Genomic DNA, 17,279 nt, shown 5'->3' with positions numbered 1-17,279 from the left:
TGAGTTCACTGTACTAACACACAGACAGACTGAGTTCAATACAGTGCATTTGGAATGTGGTTGGACAGGAAATTTGCATCATGGATGTGCAGCTAAGAAATCTGTATCTAATGTAAGATGCTGTCATGTCAATCTGAGGAATGTTTTTAGTACCTTGTTGAATCTGTACCATGAAGGATTTAAGACAGTTCTTGACTAGCAGGTATACCTAATAAAGTGACAAGTGAGTGGTTACCTGCATTATATTTTTCATAAATTGATTACATTAATTTTTGTTTTGTTTGTTCTGTTTTTGCTGTGAAGCTTAACCATGTGCAGGTAAGTAGGAAATATTTTGTCTTTTATTGCTGTTTTGTTGTCGCATATTGTATTTCCCTACTTTATTTCAGGGAAACAGTAATCTTTTATAATATTTGTTTTTTTTTAGAAAATAGTACTCTTTGATTATAATATTGTTTAAGAAATGCATATGCCTGTATTTATATATAAATACATGCGTAGTATTGTATTCTCTGACGTTTATAGTAAGGGTTCTTTGGACAAACTAGTCCTCTGTCTCAGAAGCGATGAGAAAAGATGCGGTGAAAAGACAAGATGTTTCCCTGCTACACACTTCCGCCTTCGCCGTTGCCTGCCGATGGTGGAGGAACAATCTTGACAGGTAGCTGTGAATCGGCGCGACGCCGGGGAACAGGGCGGAACTTGTTACTGTTGTCTGCAGTGATATCATAACACTGCAATATGAAGACCCGCTCATATGACCGCCACCCGTCTCCATCCCTGGGCTAGACACAGGTCAGTGAAGACAACACTCGGTTAACCTGCTGCTCCTATAAATCCCCCATCTCCCCCAAATCTGCCGCTAATGTATATAAATATATATATTTTGCCATAGCTGTTGTCTTGATGATTGTGTGATGTCGTCTCAAATTCTTACTTCCTCCACGCCTATAATGACACCTTAAACATTTACATGAAGCATGTTATTATCGTTTTTTTAACCTATGATCGTGTAATGTTCCTAAAGTGTGCAGTACAAAGCTAAGCTAGCTAACACTGCTGTTGCCGCTAATTCAGATATAACAAATAACTAATCGCTCAGGGATGTGAGCTTTGGGATGCCACATGAAATGCAGCAATTAGGCTGTAGCTACAATGGTGCATGTGTTACGACGTGAACATAGTTTTAAGTAGTGTCTAAGTAGCGCCTTCCCCAGCTAAAAAGCAAACACATACATTATCTGATCCATCTATGAGGACATTCCTGCATAATATTATCATGTTTTACATAGTTACAGAGATGCAAAACAAAACGGTAAGCTGGTCAGCAATCTTTGATCACTATAGTTCCTATTGACTGTAAGCACGTATTTTGATGGATATTTTTATTGAACTGGAAATCTGTCTTAATTCCCTTGAGTATTCTCACCCTTTATTATCTCGTAGTATGCCACTGGGAGAGGATAGAGGGTTAATAAGTCAGAGAGTGTGTGTAACCTTACTTTATAGATCTCTCTGAGCAGAAAGACGGTGGTGAAGGAAAACATTAATACAGTTCAGTGTTGCAATATGTTGTAATATTGTTTTCCTGCAATATCCCACTGTTCCGACTGCATAAAAAGTAAACCTTTTTTAGATTCAATGCTTATCTTATTGCGTTCTTTCTGTTGTGATAGTTGACCTATAACAGGGCTATAGTAGCATGTGACTGGCCGTTGATGAGGCATCATATAAGTTTGTGCTCTGCTTGTTTGATTTGAAGATTTAAATGGCTCTTTTCTTCCCAGGTCTTATCATTTTGGTCAGGCTGCAACCTATTTAAGAGTGTGCCAAACATTTCTCCTGCTTCGATTAACCCTGTTAATGTGTATCTCACTTCTTTCTAGGGTAAAGTGTAGGCTTTTGCTTCACTCATCTCTCTTTCATAATTAGGTGGATGCTTGTAAAATCCCTCCACATTTTCTGACTTTATTGCTGTCTTGTGTAGGTGCCATAACTGGGGCAGGAGGTAGGCATGGGGAATAAAAGGAGGAGGAAGGATGCCAGCTGAGCCACTCGTCCCTCTGCATCTGCCACTGCTGCCAGCAACAGACTAAAGAAAAACAGAAAATGGCTCAGTCTGTGAGAAGGGCTGGGACTTTAGGAGCCATGGACCGTGAGCCCCAGAGAGACAAGGCGAGGACTAGCTACTTCGGCAATGTGAAGACCAGGTCAGGCCTCTAATACTTGGATTACTGGAAAGAAAGCAAAGAAGAAAGCATGTCTGTGATATGTTTGACTGATATTAGCTTGAGTAAGCTACAATTTAGTCCTTGTGTGTGATGCCTGACTACTAAACAGAATCCCAAAATGCAAATTTCCAACAACTCCACGCTCAGTCACATCATGTGGGTGAGAGCCATAGCATCTTGCCAAGAACTCTTTCAGTCTCTTCTCTAGCCATTGCAAAGACAACTCCTACTCCCCTATAAATAACTGGGCTCTGGCTGTGAACGCTGCTGTAGTCTGTTATTCACACTTCACATACTCTAAACAACACAATCTTTGAATCCCTGCTGTTAAAGGGAAAGTCCACCTTAAAGTATAATTTATATTTGAGTGTTAATATTCATTCTCGGCCAATGGTTACATACATTTGTGGTTAGAAGTGTACATCCACCCATTATGGGCATTAATGTCATGGTCATTTTTGCCGTTTAACTATATCTAGAACGGTTCTTTTTTCCAGGATGGAATAATTGGACATCACACTTCTTAAATTACTTTAAAATGCCAGAATTGGGTCACAAGGTTGAAGTTATTTTGGATTGTCTAATCCAGACAGGGTCAAAAGTAAACATAAAGATTCAACTATACACATCCACTTTTCAATAAGTGGTGCTGAAAGTTCTAAAGTGTTATTAAACTTGAAGGCCAAGGCCTATTAACTTCTCCTTGGTGATCATGATTGGCTAAACCTGGTAGTTTCTCTTTGTTAGCAATAAAAAAAGATTTGTTTGACAGGCTCAGACCAGTGGGAAGTCCAAGGAACTCAGTGAAGATCTAGAAAGCAGAGTTCTAAACAATTGCAAATTTCACGATCATCATTTCAAACAATTGTGCATAAGTAGATGTTATTCAGATATGTCACCACTTTTTCCAAAGTCTGCAAGAAGACCTAAATTGTTGCCTAAATTGACTTTGGTTAGGATGTTCAGGAACTACACAGGAACCAATAAGGATTAAGCCTGCGATGAACTAGAAACTGCTGGAATATCAGTGTCATTGTCAACAGTGGAGGAAAGTTTTATGGTCAGACAAAGATTAAGTTTTGTGGCCACAATGGCAAGAGGCATGTTTGGAGGAGTGATGGTGAGGCTTTCAAAACTAAGAACACTGTACCAGTTGTAAGCATGGTGGTGGTAGCATCATGCTCTGGGGGTGTTTTGATGCCAGTGGTACGAGTACACTGTACAAAGTGGATGAAGTAATAAAGGAAGAGGACTACTACATTAAACTTCTGTAATTTCTTTCCCAATGCTCAGACCGCAATCCTACTGAAAATTTGTGCACTATACTTAAAAGCTGAATCTGTGCCAGGAAACCAACAAATTTAAGTTAATCCTACCGATTCATCCAAGAAGAGTGGTCAAAGATCCCCCCAGAGTTATGCAAAAACTTTCTTGGCAGCTTCTAAAATGTTTGGTCAAGTTACATTTAACCAAATATTAGTTGGATTATTGGCATGTTAGTATAGAGCCTTGTTAAACATTGCCGAGCTTTAATATAAAGGCATTAAATCTGTCTTTGATTCTCTGTGCCTCAGGTTGGGATCCAAGCTGCCTGCTGGTGTCTCTCAGCCTCCACAGTTTGCAAAACGGCCCTGGGACACACAACCATCGGGCCGAGTGTTGCAGGAGGCTACAACCAGCAGCCAGCTCCAGCACCAGACAATTGTGTGTCGACCCCTCAACCACATCCCGCACATCAGAAACCCTAAGCTGCGGCAGTACTACCTTGCAGGTACTCCTGCAGTGCTCGATATCCTCAGGCAGGCTGTTTGCATCATGTAGAAGCAAAGCGCTCCTGGAAGAACTGCAGCTTGAATTAGCATTTTATAACTGACATGTAGAGCCTGCTGGCTGGTTCTTGTTCATTACTTAAACTAGTATTCAAGCAGACTTGTAGTAACTGTGATATTAAGCTGCTTCCTCATACTTCTGCTGCTGCTCAGAGTGCTTTATCATACCAGAATGGCGTAGCAGAAATGTGTGTTTTTTTCCACACAGGGACTTCATGGGATCTGAACAATACTGTAGTGACAAACGAGCAAGTGGGCAGATCGTCAGGTGACGGCCCAAGCAGCAGGGTGAGTCACATGGTTTTCTTTTAAACTTTATTTGACCTTTTGTGGGTGGTGAGGCACACAGCTGTGGGAATATGGAAGAGAAAATTTGGAATTTATGGATTTATTGGCTGATTTATGTAACTTTATATCATTGGGTGTCCCAGAGTTAGCAGCTTGAGGGTAGTAATTGGTTTCATAATTTATGGTCTTCAGAGAATTTGATAAAGATTGTCCAAGGTTCAGCAATGAGTTAAGAGTCAGATTCTTTGATTGAGAATCAGAAATCGCTCAGCTGTTGTCAGACGCCATGGGCAAAGAGAGTCTGTTTAAGAGCTTCTGCAACAAATACAGGAGGACTGCATTCTCAGACGTTCATTCTAAGGTTTGTCAGCTTGGATTTTAAAATTGAATGACAAAGCATGTAGCAATGAGGTAAAAGATGAGAAGATTTGTTTGCCTGTCCTCCCTCTGCCTTCTCCCACTTTTAATCCTTTCCTTTTTTTTCATTGAAATTAAATTTGCTCCGTATTTATTCTAAATGCTGTTATGCTTTGATATAGTGAAGTTTTTTGAAGTTTTTTTTTTTTGGTAATTTAAATCACACTGGGAGAGAGTTGAATTGTATTCTATTTAATGTGTAGATGGCTAAAAGACTAAACATGTATTATCAGGGGTGATAAACCAAGTGAAGGAGCTAATTCAGACCTGCTAGTTCTAAGATCTGACCAGTCCTCTGAACACTTATTAACAACTTACATAAACTCACAATGGACACACAAGCTCTCCACATATAGGTGTCACTCTAGGAGTGGCCTTTTCATAGAAGTGTCTTTAGAGTCTTTAACACAGATTAAAAAGTGCTGTAGTGTACTTGTCACCTGATTTAGTGCAGCATACACCACACCTACCTGTACCTATAATCCCATATCAACACATATTTTACACTCACACAATAAAACCTTTGACAGTTTGATCGGTGTCTTAGCGTCCATGTGATTAGACATTCCTTTAACAGGGAGCCTTGAAACTTTTATCCAAATCTGGGCTTTTCTAAAAAGCAGGCTTAGTTTAGTAAATAGCTGCATTTATGGGTACTTCATTCTTTTTTTTTTTGTTAATGATACATTTTCCCAGATATATAGAAACGGGATCAGTAAGGATATGGATAAGAAATGTGTACTTTACATTAAAGATCACATTAAACACTGACATTTCTTTATAGAAGTGCTTTACATGAAGACAGTAAGCCCGACTGCAAACATAAAAATTACACACGTAACATCTGATTGGAATAAATATGTAGCAGAGTATCATGCTGAAGCTCATCAATGGGTTTTAGCTGATGTACCCAGACAGGTGTCCGTGTTTGAGGATAAGAAGCTCACTAATGCTAAGTATAAATATGCAGTTCATATTTGTAAAAAAAAAAAGAAAAGCTGATCTGCTGGAGGAGAAACTACTATGTAACAATATGACAGGTTTCTGGAAAGAGGTGAGAGTTTGTAGTAACTGCAGGATATCGCTTCAAAATACAGTCGAAGGGATTTCTGGAACGAATAACATTGTTGCATAATGACAGAAGCATTATAGCACCTTATTTAATTGTTTTCCTAGTGAGCTGTAGAAGGTGGATAATACTGGAAGCACTAACTTCATGGTCATTAGGGCACATACTATACCTGAGCTACCAGGTAATAAAGCATGAAGGTTATGATCATATTTGTCAAGCATCATAAATATGCCAGTGTTAGGCTGACTTCTCTGTTTTCAAAAAGGTTACCCAAATACATCGTGAGGGTTGTGGCTTATTCTCATGCCAACCAGCGGCTTCGAGTAAAGTCAGGAGACAGTGTTTCAGCTTTATTAGCGGTGAACAATGGAGTTGGACAAGGAGAGATTTAGTCCCCAGCTCTTTTAAATCTTTATGTTGATGTATGTCAAAGAAGTTGAGGACAGGCATTTAGCATTTCATATAATAAGGAAAAAGATCTGGGACATGTTATTACAGATTAAATGGCAGGGTGGCGATTATGTTTATAGGCAATGCCAGATTACATATGCATGAAATGTGTGTGAAGATACTGCGAAGATCTCTCTAATTACAGCATATTGTTCACCTCTGTAAACGGCACATGGAGAACTACAGGAAAGCATGTTTCAACTTCAGGTAGCTCATAATGACACTCTGAGGTTATTATTGAAGAAACCGAGGTGGCTCGGTGCAAGTGAGATGTTTGTAACGGCTGGAGTCAGTACAATTGAAGCTTTATTTAGAAGTCTCATGTGTAAGTTTATTTAGAGGCTCAACACCTCTGAGAATGAGAATGTGGGCTCAATGGATATGAGGTTTGAAACCACATACATTATCCGTCTTTGTTGATGAGACACAGATGTAGTTGGCTGTTTGTGGGAGGGCGATTTGGGGTGTATTTTGTTTGTTTTTATTTTGTTTCTTGTGTTTTTATGAGTTTTTTCGTCTCCACGGGCCAAGTTTCTGGAATAAAGACTGATTGATATACATTGAAATCTGGGTGCGTTCGCTGTTTTCTCCACTGCATCTAATATGCACTGCACTCACAGCACTTATGTGTACACTTAGTTATCAAACTAAGGTATTGTGTATTAATGACATGTTTGCTGCAACTCGCTAAATTATTGTGCGTTAGCCGGCACTAATGTGTACATGTCCATGTCCTAAGACACAGCTAAAAGCCCACGCCCACACGAGAGCACTGATTTTCCACGGTTACATAATATGTCAGGCGCCACTAATAAAATTTAGGTCGATGGATCCATCTGTCAGCCGATGACAGTCGTTATGCTTGACTCCCACAGTTTCAAATTGATGATCTTACGTGCAAACAATTATAGATTTTTTTGTGTTTGTGTCTACGTGTGTGTGTGTGTGTGAGAGAGAGAGAGAGAGAGTGTCCACAGGTTTATTGGAAATTTAATCCGATTCACTGATGTTTGAACTTGTTTAAACTGGAAGCACACAGAGGGCTCCATAACAAATGATGTCCTCGTGTGCATTTAAGGAGGCTGTATTTATATTAAACCAACTCTCTGATAAGGAACCGAATGGCTTTTGCTGCACACAAACAATCAAATAAAAAAAATACAGAACGATTATATATTTTATTTGGTCCTGGTAGTGTACTAGGCAAATCCAAAACAGGCCCATTTATATCTTTCATTATTAAAGTATGACCTCTCCTTGTGTTGTGTAATCAGATTTCAATTTACTGACAGAGAATTTCTTGTGTTTGTGTTTCTCCCCACACAGGGCCTCCCTCGGGATGGTGTGTTCAGCGTCTCATCTAAGTTTAACAGTAATGCATCCTCAACGGAGGAGAGCGACGCGGGTCACCAGTCCACCCTTACAGGAGCTAAACCGTCCTCGTCGTCTGCTACCCTCATCACCAGAGAGGTAAGTATCAACTGTAAGAACACGATAGTTGCTGACATTTGACTCACATATTTAGTGCGCCTGTCAAGCGTGTGCACACATCAGAATGACACACCTGCTGCAGATGATTTGAAATGCAAAGCAGTGCCTCCCTCTTGCCTGCCTGTGAAAGTGTTCTGTTTTGTTTTTTTTGCTCCACCTTAAACCCATGTATGCATCACTACCCAACCAGAATTTATGTTTATGAGAAAGAACAGGCTCAAAGTCATAATTTCTTTAAGTGTTGTCATATTAACCTCTTAAGCCCCAAGCCTACCTGATCTCCTGCTTTTTGCCCCCGTATCAGGGGGCGTTGGGGCTTAAGAGGTTAATGCTTTAAATTGGTATATTGTGGCTGTAAAACAAAGTGCCCAACCTCACATCCAGAGCCCTATATGGAGCCTAGATGTCACTACAAACAAAGAAGTAGGAAAATGCAGGGCTGTAGAATGAGGAACTGCTCTGTTCTCTTCCAGTGTTACACGGTGTGCCCACGTGAGTGTCACAGCTATTCTTACAATGGCATTTTCTCTTAAGCAGCTGGTCGTCCCAAAAGGAAAAAACACTTCTCCTGGAGAAGGATCGTCGCATCCAGAACTGGATTCCGATACTAAGGAGAGACCAGAAGCGGAAGTAGATCAAGACCCTTTGAATCCACTCGCTGCTCAGCCTCAGTCCCCGTCACCAGAAGCAGAATACGACAAACTACTGGTAAGCAGAAATACAACTGATAATAATAGCATGTGGTGCAATCCCGAGAGTACTGATTTTGCAGTTTTGTTGTTTTTAAAAAATGTGACTGAAGTGAAAGTAAGTGGTAAAAAAAAGCCCACTTTTATGCCTCTTTATGGTTTATACAGATATATTTTGCTATTTGATATTTTCATAGCTGGAGATCATAGTTACTTTGTATATAAGATTATAATAAAGACTTGGTAGCATTGTTCAGAAACATATGTGCCTGGGTCTAGACTTTTGAATCCACTTCAGTTTCCAGTTTTGCCTGTTATCGGGTTACAAAGCCATAATAAATGAGTGGGCTCATAAACAGTTTCTATTTAAAACTGATGCATCAGTGTTTGAATCAGGGATAGTATCATAGCACCATAATATGGGACTCTGTATAAAGTATAATTTATTTGGTTGGTTTGTGAGGCATTTAACTGTCCCCTGCAGTTTAATGAGAGAAAACAGTCATCATCGGCATCGGGGAATGACTTGTAGCAAAGGTCCAGCTGGCTGGGAGTCAAACCCAGGAGCCAGCTGCTGAAGGCATTTTAGGCCATGTGATATGCACCCTTACTTATCTGTAAGGCTCCAGATCACAGTTTTTAATCAGCCTTTTACTCTTACATTGCGCATTTATTGCAATTATTAGGTTCGGTTTCTCCTCATAAACAGCCGATAAGTGCAGCAGAACATGTTGTATTGTGTAAACATTTGGCCAGGGTAGCTGTAGAGGGAAATGCAGTAAATGCTTACAAAAAAATAAGTGGCTGTTTTGAACCATAACAGCTTCTCTTGATGTAATTTGTATTTAATCATTGCTGGTCATAACATCACATTACCCCTTGATCTCCAAGTCGAAACGTTCCCTGTGGAGTTTTATTTTAACAAACCAGCCAAATGGTTTTTTTCCCGTGGCACCATACGGGAAAAAAACATTCTCTTCCAAGAATTCAGGGACAATTCTGTTCAAATCTGTTCATTTTCTAGCATGTTGGAGCTGATAATGCTTAAATAGATCCCCATCAATCAGGTTTTCACCCAGAAGCTGATATTCTGTGTGCCACAGAGAATTACAAAAGTTAATAAGAAGAAGGGTCAACATTTTAAATGCTGAGTCTCTCATAAATTAGATTTATTTGGCAATATAAGTCTTTAAAACTTATGAAATGCTTATAATTGTACTTCAATATATCAAAAACACGTGAAAAAAATCTAAATAAAAACCGAATCACCAAAAAAAACAAAACATTGTAAATATCCTCAGCACCCAAAGTATGTGTTAGATATGTTTGTTCATGGCATTAATTAATTAATGTGACGCCCATCCTTTTTATATTTATATGCATGAAAATATTGACTCATATTTAATATTTTGACATTTCCAAGTGACATTTTTTATGCCCAGGGTGCATTTTTGTGCTAACCTTTTGAGCTTTTTTTTGTGAGTCAGATTTTTATTGCAGATCTGTTATTAATAGAACTATTTATAAACTCAGATATTGGTGCTTTTGCTTAAGACCTGACTAAAGCTGAATATGACAAGGTGATCCACAGCCAAGTCAACGTGAAAAACGATGGATTAATAATAAAGAAGCTGAAGAAGATTATGATTGTAATGAATTAAAAAAAAAACCAAGATTTCATTATGGGGCTTTTCCCCCGGCTAATAAACGGTTGTTAGCCGTGGTGAGAAAAACACGAGGCCAGAAGGCTGTAAAATGAATCAAATGACTGTTACTGTGGAAACGAGCAGCAAAACATCACAGCTCTGAGAACAGGCTGGAAAAGTGATGTGGGCAGTGAACAAACAGCAACATCTGACAAATGATGCACTGATACAGATATAAAAGGCTTTTGATGTTATCTTCAGTTTAAGACCATAAAAACAGAAACAGGTCAAACATTTACATTGACTAAAGCCAGAAAGCTTGTTGACTAAAAGTCCTTTTATTCTCTATTAAACGCTGTATTTTGTTGTTACCTGCGATCCCGACAGGATGTGGAGGCAGTACCGATGCCTGATGGGCAGCTCTGCTTATTGGCTCTGCCACCAGAGTGCTGTGAGGGGGAGGGACCAGAGCCCATGCCATATCTCAAACTGATCTGCCGCTACATCACTGATCGTAAGGTGAGTCTGAAGAACAGGTTGAGAAGGTTGGTTTTCTTTTTTTGGACGTTTGTAAGTTAACGTTAGCATTTTCTGTCTCTCTTTGTCAGGGTTGTGTTTCAGGCATCCTGCTGGTGACTTCTAATAAAATCTTCTTTGATCCGTGTAAGACACATCCTCTGGTGAAGGAGCATGGCTGCGAGGAGTACCTTCTGTCATACTCTGTTGACAATCTGGCATCTGTCTCCTTCTTCTCTGATATCTCACATGTTCACTTCAACACCTCTCAGCAGAGGTCAGCAGGGATGCATAGTTAAGCACGTGGATATCGGATTACATGAAATGTCAGTATAACCACTTTTTTTTCACTTTTTTCAGGAGAAAAGGGAAAAAACTTTTCCAGAAGCTGAAAATGGCCAAAAAACAAGGTCAGTTGAATCACAAGGGGGAGTCGTGCCCACCTCTGGTGTCTGCTGCTCCAGCTGATTTATCCAGACTGGCTCTGAGCCCGACCAAGGAGGTTTCTGAAGATGAGGAGGCAGAGAGCAAGGACATGGCTGAAGCTGAAGAGGAGCTGGATAGCAGCCCTCTGGAGGTGCTGACTGAAGCATCGGTCGGCAGCCTGGCTGTCCTGAGCAGTGCTGCCACCTTCTGCTGTGGAAGTCAAGAGGTGGCGAGCAAAGTGAACATGGACCAACTGCAATCTGAAGAAATGGAGAAGTCAAGAAATCAAACTGCAGGTCTGAATGTGAATTGTGTCTGTCTGGCGGATGTGTTAGATGTGTTATTCCTTTGACGTGAGGCCATCGTTGCTCTTTGTTTCCTTCACAGCACCTAAGAGGTCATCAGCGAGCAGTCCTGGGGGTCTGATGTTTGTGAGGCTGCGGGTTCAGCCATCGGCAGGAAAGAAAAAGGGTGTCGGAGGTCTTCACCTGGGACCAGCCAAAACCTTACCTAAAAGGGATACCTGGCTTGCACTGTCACAGGAAAGGTAACCAAAGCGCTTCTAAGAAAAGTATCAAAGATTTAAAGAAAAACTCCATCAGACTTAAAATAATCACTGCATTTCTTGTCATGCAAATCAGGAGAGTTTTCTAAAGACTCCTAACCTTTACAACTGCACTCTTGGTTAAATCTCGAGCCCACACCGCTGTGCTCTATAATCCTGGTTACTCAGAGAACTAAAGTATTTAAATATTCCACCCTGTCGTCATTCTGTTACACAAGTCCTCGTCTTTCTGCTTTAGCAAATTCTCCAGCTCCCACAGTCTTGTCCATCAATTTCAGGCATCAACGTCATATTTCCAGATACCGATAAAGCACTGATCAACTTTTATTAACATAATATAAAATCTTCTGAGCTAGAGAGGACATGCCAACTATTTTAACTGGCTATGTTGTCATCCATCTACAGTGCCGTGAACACCCTGTGTGAAAAGTAAAGCCGTCCACTTGTTCATTGCTACTAGACCTGTTGAATAAAGAAATCACTTAAATAGAACCTGTGTGGCAAAGTTGAAGTGGGCTAATAGACCTCAAAAGCATCATATTATGGGGCAATCTAAAAGCACCAAGTCATTGAGATTTATTACTCTGCAAATGGTCTTTTTCAAGGCATTGGGACTCCAACAAGAGTCATTATGGACAGACTGAGAAATCTTGGAACAGTGGTGAACTTTCCCAGGAGTGGCCAGCATACCAAATTTACTCCGAGAGTGCATTTGAGGCTTATTTAGGAGGTCAGAAGAACCCCTAATATTTAAATTTGTTTGATGAAATGAAACATGTAAGTGTGACAAAAGTGCTTTTTTACAGCACTGTACTCGTGCTAACAAGGGTCACTTCATTAAATGCTTACTTTGCACTCTTATCTTTTGCCACTCAGCGAACAGGGGACACATAAACATTACCTTGTCTTCAGAAAAATAGAGTCAGTCTGTCAGCTTGTGTGTGCATAATAAGGGCCACTGTGGCATCCAATAATAAAACGATGTTGGTCAGACTTGTGCCAGTACCGGAATCTGTAAAGTGGTTTTAGTCAACTCTAGAGTTCTACTCTATAACATTTCATAAATTCTAGTGTTTTTGTTTCACAGCTACATTTACCCTTCTCATCTATAGTATGAAGTAGTTCCAATTAGCTGTGCGTAAGCCAGCATCAGTAATAGTGATGCAGTAATAATAGAAACAATGTAACTAAATTCGACCCTACTGCTGTTTTTCTTTCTGATTTTCTTATATGCTCTGGCATCAGTACTTTCAAGTAAATGATTGTGAATACTTCTCACACGGCTATTCAAATGTAACATCCATGCAGTCCAAACAGTGACTCTTTAACTGAGCGATCCTCACTGAAGCACTGACTCCGTTCTGAGAAAGCTGAATCTCAGGAAAACAATGCAACCAGAAAATCTGCGGCAGTAAAAGGATAATTAAAAGCCACATAAACGAGCTGAACCAGCGTTCCCCACCTCTCCGCCTGCAGCTGAGCAGAAAACCACACCCGGGTGCCACGCTCTCACTGTGTTGGTGCAGCTGTCGTGTTGTTTGTCGATTCAACATTTCTGAGCGAGTGCCTTCTCCTCCCTGCTGTAGCTCCGACGAGCTGTACGCCTACTTAAAACACTGCCGACCAGACCTGTGTATGCTTGAGGGAGGAAAGGAGGACGGGGAGGGAGACCGTGATGATGAGGAATTCGTACTCATTGAAGATGAGGAGGAGGAGGAAGAGGAGGAGGATGAGGACAAGCTGCTTCAGAGACACTCAGGGGACGACTGGGAGGTGAGTGGATTATTATTGTTTGGGTCTCACAGGATAACAGACGATGAGAGATGAGGTCAGTCGGACTTTTATGCCGATAATGGAGAATAACATGTTTGTAAGTTTGTGACCTGCACTGCAGGTTAAAACATTTGTTTCCTGATAAAGAAAAACTTGTTTTTATTAGAATATTCTAGAAGAAAAACAGCTTTTTTCAAATGTACAAGTGTCTTTTTGCAGATGGTGTTGATGGAGGAGAGTAGAGACAAGCCACTCTTGATTGTTGATAGAGACCCCGAAGGACTCAATAATATTGTTGAGAACAGCCAGATTTTGGAGGCTTCACACGTCAGAGAGGTTGGTGACACCAAACAAGCGTCTATATGTGAGTTTTAATCATCTGATGATGTAAGAGCATCTAGGTTTAGCTTCAGAAGGGGACACAAGAAGTTAAAGGTTCTTTAAGTAAAGACATAATAAAGAAATTAAAACCGGGCTTATGCTAAACAACAGCTTATCTTTATACAACAGAAATTACTGTCCTTTTTTTTTGCATTTTTGAGACTTTTTAAGTAAATATAAGTATGTATTGATGAAACTAAATATGCATTTGAAAATCATTTTAGCCTCCCAAGTTTTAAAGGGTTTCATCAGATTATAAGATAAATGTAAAGTGGGTTTTTGTTTTCTTACTTTGAAAGAGGAATAGCTAATCTTATTTAAAATGATGTAAGAAAAGAACTGTTTGACCTCATAAGCGATAGTATAATACAGTTAGATTTACTGCTTAGTGTTTTATGGCCAAGTATCTTCAGGAGACTATTTATAGAAAGCTGAGTTGGCTCACACACTGCTCTTATATAGATGTCCTAGAGTAGTGGCACTCATTGTGTGGTGTTTCTGCTTAATTAAAGTTTGACAAGAAATGTCTTGATGCAAGCTCAATCATGCAGTTAAGGAATTCCCAGAAAGACGTTCCTGTTCATGTGCATAATGACCTGTAGTCAGCAGATGCTGAAGGAGTGACTGGAATGATTCTCCCACTGAAAACGCTACATTCACATGAGCAGAATAAAACTTGTGGGGTTGACAAGGAAGAGATACCATTACTTCTTCAATGCCTGTTATTATTATTATTATTATTATTATTATTATTATTATTATTATTACAGGTAGTTCATTATTCAGAAATAAATAAATGCCAGTTTCCTAATATTTTCTAGAAAACACACACAGATGGTATCTCCAGTATTTAATTGCTATGTCAACCTTTCTAATGTTAATTTCATTTATTTTACTTCCCGCCTTTCATCTGTTTCCAGCTGTGTAAGGAGCTTCCTCCCAGGACTGTTGGCTACACGTGGCAGCTGGCTTACAGCACGTCGCGTCATGGCGCCAGCCTCAAGTCGCTTTACAGAAAACTCAGCGGCACGGACTCCCCTGTTATTATTGTCATCAAGGATGCGCTCGATGAGGTAAAAATGTACTGTCAGCTCTAGAGCCCGACCACTCTAGGATTTTCATGACCGATATTAGACTATCAGCAGATTTCCCTAATGTTTGTTATGTGTAGTATTTATAAGTACTTGTTAAGATAATATGATTGTGCTTGCTTTACTGCCACAAGTCATAGATGACTGCTGAGGGCTTCCCATGAAGCACTGTTTCTTCTTCACTCTCCTTTTTCACTCACTATGTGTTTATACACCTCTCTGCATTTAATCTTTAGTTATTATTAATCGCTCGCTCTCTTCCACAGTCCTGTCTTCCTTCTTTCACCCCCAACCAGTCGTGGCAGATGGCTGCCCCTCCCTGAGCCTGGTTCTGCCAAAGGTTTCTGTTAAAAGGGAGTTTTTCCTTCCCACTGTCACCAAGTGCTTGCTAATGGGGGATATTTGATTGTTGGGCTTGGCTCTGTATTATTGTACTGTCTTTACCTTACAATATAAAAGGCCTTGAGGTGACTGTTGAATTGAATTACTTTTTCACGCTCTGCCGAACTCTCAGATCAGCTGGTTATTCTGGTTGTCGTGTTCCAAACACACATTTAGAGTACGGAGGTTGCAGGATGCCCAACTCTGAAACATTAACGCTTATAATATGGTTGAACGGTGTTTCTCCCTTCTCGTCTTTACTCGTCTTTTAATTTATCATTCATCAGTTGTTATAAATGAATATATATGTATGTATTATTGTAGGGTCTACCATGTTGTTGTAATTTGGCACTGTTTAAATAAAACTGAATTGAAAATACCAATATATCTGCAAATATTGGCCGATACTAGTGATTTACCAATATATCGATTGGTAAAAATGAACTATTCTGTCTCAAATAAACATATATATCTTTAGTCTTTAGTTTTTTTAATTTTCTCTTATGACTTTTCCTAATCAGATATTTGGGGCCTTCCTCTCTCACCCTTTGAGGCCTAGTGAGATGTTTTACGGTACAGGAGAAACGTTTCTCTTCATGTTGCATCCTCGCTTCAAGGTAACCAATCCAGATTTTTTTTTTCTCTAGTGTAGAAATGCAAAATAACAGGATGGTATGACTGAAGGTATGGATGTGAGTTGTGATGAATGATGCTTCCTGGGAAAATGAATTGATGGAGGTAAAACAGAGACACTCCGTGTGTTATAAATGTGAGATGATTATCTGACGTCTCTCTGCAGTGTTTCAAGTGGACTGGAGAGAATTCCTTTTTTATTAAGGGAGACTTGGATTGCTTTGCTATTGGTGGAGGCAGGTAATTAAGTAGCTTTCTCGACTTCCACTAATTTATACTTCTGTGGCTTACAAAAAATAATATTGCTCTAATTTTCAAACCAAGCCAAGAAGGGTCGGTTTCCTTTCACTAACCACCGTCTCCCTCTTTTTCCACAGTGGTCACTTCGGTCTGTGGGTGGATGAGAACCTATACCTGGGCCGTAGCAGTCCCTGCTACACTTTTAATAACTGCTGCCTTTCAGAAACCGATGACTTCCGAGTCATGGAGCTAGAAGTGTGGAAATTCAGCTGAGGAGATTGGACGACGTTTCAGCTTGTTTCACGTCGTCGCTGCTGATCGGCTTTAATCGAGACAGAATTTATCACTGAGCGGAAACATGCAGCAGCTCCTTCATTTCATGGTAACATCCATAAACGAAAACAATCAAACTTAAACTTCTGGATTAATCCATGTGATTAAGTGCTGTGGATTTTAACAAAGTGAACTGAAATAAAGCTGATCCTTAACAGCCTACTGTCAGAGTGGGCTCTGAGGGTGGACTGCTTAGTGGCTGACTCATTCCTGTGGGTTTGGCAGACAAACTAAGTTGTGCTACAGTGAACTGTAGAGCTGAACTGGATTCTTTGAATCCTAATTTTTGGATGGACTACGTTACAAATGGAATAAGTGACAAATCTCAGACTGCACTTTGCTGTTAATATGAATCGGTAACATCACAATATCCCACTATTTATTGTGTAAACGTCTCCCTTCATAGTTAAAGCATGTCCCCACTTCAATGCTTTCTGAACTGCATGTGTACAGCCCAAACTCTCGCGAGCACTTCCCTTCCTTAACCACTAATCATCACTTTAATGGCTTTTCGTTCATTGGTGACGCAGACGGCTAAAATGAACGCCGAACACTTGGAGCTCCGCTTTTAGAAAGCTTTCTGAATAGAAGATCATCTGTACTTCTTCTGACTTTAACAGCCTCATTTGTCACTATTCACCACTGTGGTTTCTGAACGTGCAAAAATCAATACTTCAGATTCATGTAATTATGTCATTCGGCTGTATCTTACTCTGATAGACCAATCTACTCTAACTACACTCTACAGTACTGTAGATGAGTTAATAAAAATCAGCACAATGTGAATTTAAACGTGTGTGTGTGTGTGTGTGTGTGTGTGTGTGTGT

The 17,279-nt window shown here is 40.0% G+C and overlaps 1 protein-coding gene across 3 annotated transcripts; it reads left to right on the top strand.

Moving 5' to 3' along the window:
• The first annotated feature begins 639 nt into the window (after positions 1-639).
• LOC146496310 (oxidation resistance protein 1) lies at positions 640-17,244 on the top strand. 3 transcript variants are annotated; one of them, XM_085143570.1, is made up of 16 exons: positions 640-795; positions 1,988-2,210; positions 3,806-4,002; positions 4,269-4,348; positions 7,614-7,757; positions 8,316-8,486; positions 10,501-10,632; positions 10,722-10,906; positions 10,990-11,351; positions 11,443-11,602; positions 13,207-13,393; positions 13,613-13,729; positions 14,695-14,847; positions 15,768-15,863; positions 16,046-16,119; positions 16,257-17,244. In XM_085143570.1, the coding sequence occupies exons 2-16, from the start codon at positions 2,110-2,112 to the stop codon at positions 16,390-16,392; spliced, it is 2,295 nt and encodes a 764-aa protein (XP_084999696.1). In that variant the 5' UTR covers positions 640-795; positions 1,988-2,109; the 3' UTR covers positions 16,393-17,244. The 3 variants fall into 3 exon arrangements, with proteins under 3 accessions (XP_084999696.1, XP_084999694.1, XP_084999695.1); XM_085143568.1 differs by having other exon boundaries at positions 8,313-8,486; XM_085143569.1 differs by lacking the exon at positions 640-795 and adding an exon at positions 833-1,887 and having other exon boundaries at positions 8,313-8,486.
• The last annotated feature ends 35 nt before the right edge of the window (positions 17,245-17,279 follow it).

Source organism: Neolamprologus multifasciatus, chromosome 19, assembly GCF_963576455.1.
Source record: "Neolamprologus multifasciatus chromosome 19, fNeoMul1.2, whole genome shotgun sequence".
NCBI lineage: Eukaryota > Metazoa > Chordata > Actinopteri > Cichliformes > Cichlidae > Neolamprologus > Neolamprologus multifasciatus.
Note: the sequence above shows the minus strand (reverse complement) of the source record. Positions and strands in the feature narration are given on the sequence as shown.

What these genes read in the sequence shown, in the direction of transcription:
- LOC146496310 (XM_085143568.1), top strand. Translation starts at nt 2,110, where the DNA reads ATGGCTCAGTCTGTGAGAAGGGCTGGGACTTTAGGAGCCATGGACCGT. An exon ending in CTACCCTCATCACCAGAGAG is followed by an intron (nt 7,758 to 8,312) that starts GTAAGTATCAAC and finishes TTTTCTCTTAAG; the next exon opens with CAGCTGGTCGTCCCAAAAGG. An exon ending in TTCAACACCTCTCAGCAGAG is followed by an intron (nt 10,907 to 10,989) that starts GTCAGCAGGGAT and finishes CACTTTTTTCAG; the next exon opens with GAGAAAAGGGAAAAAACTTT.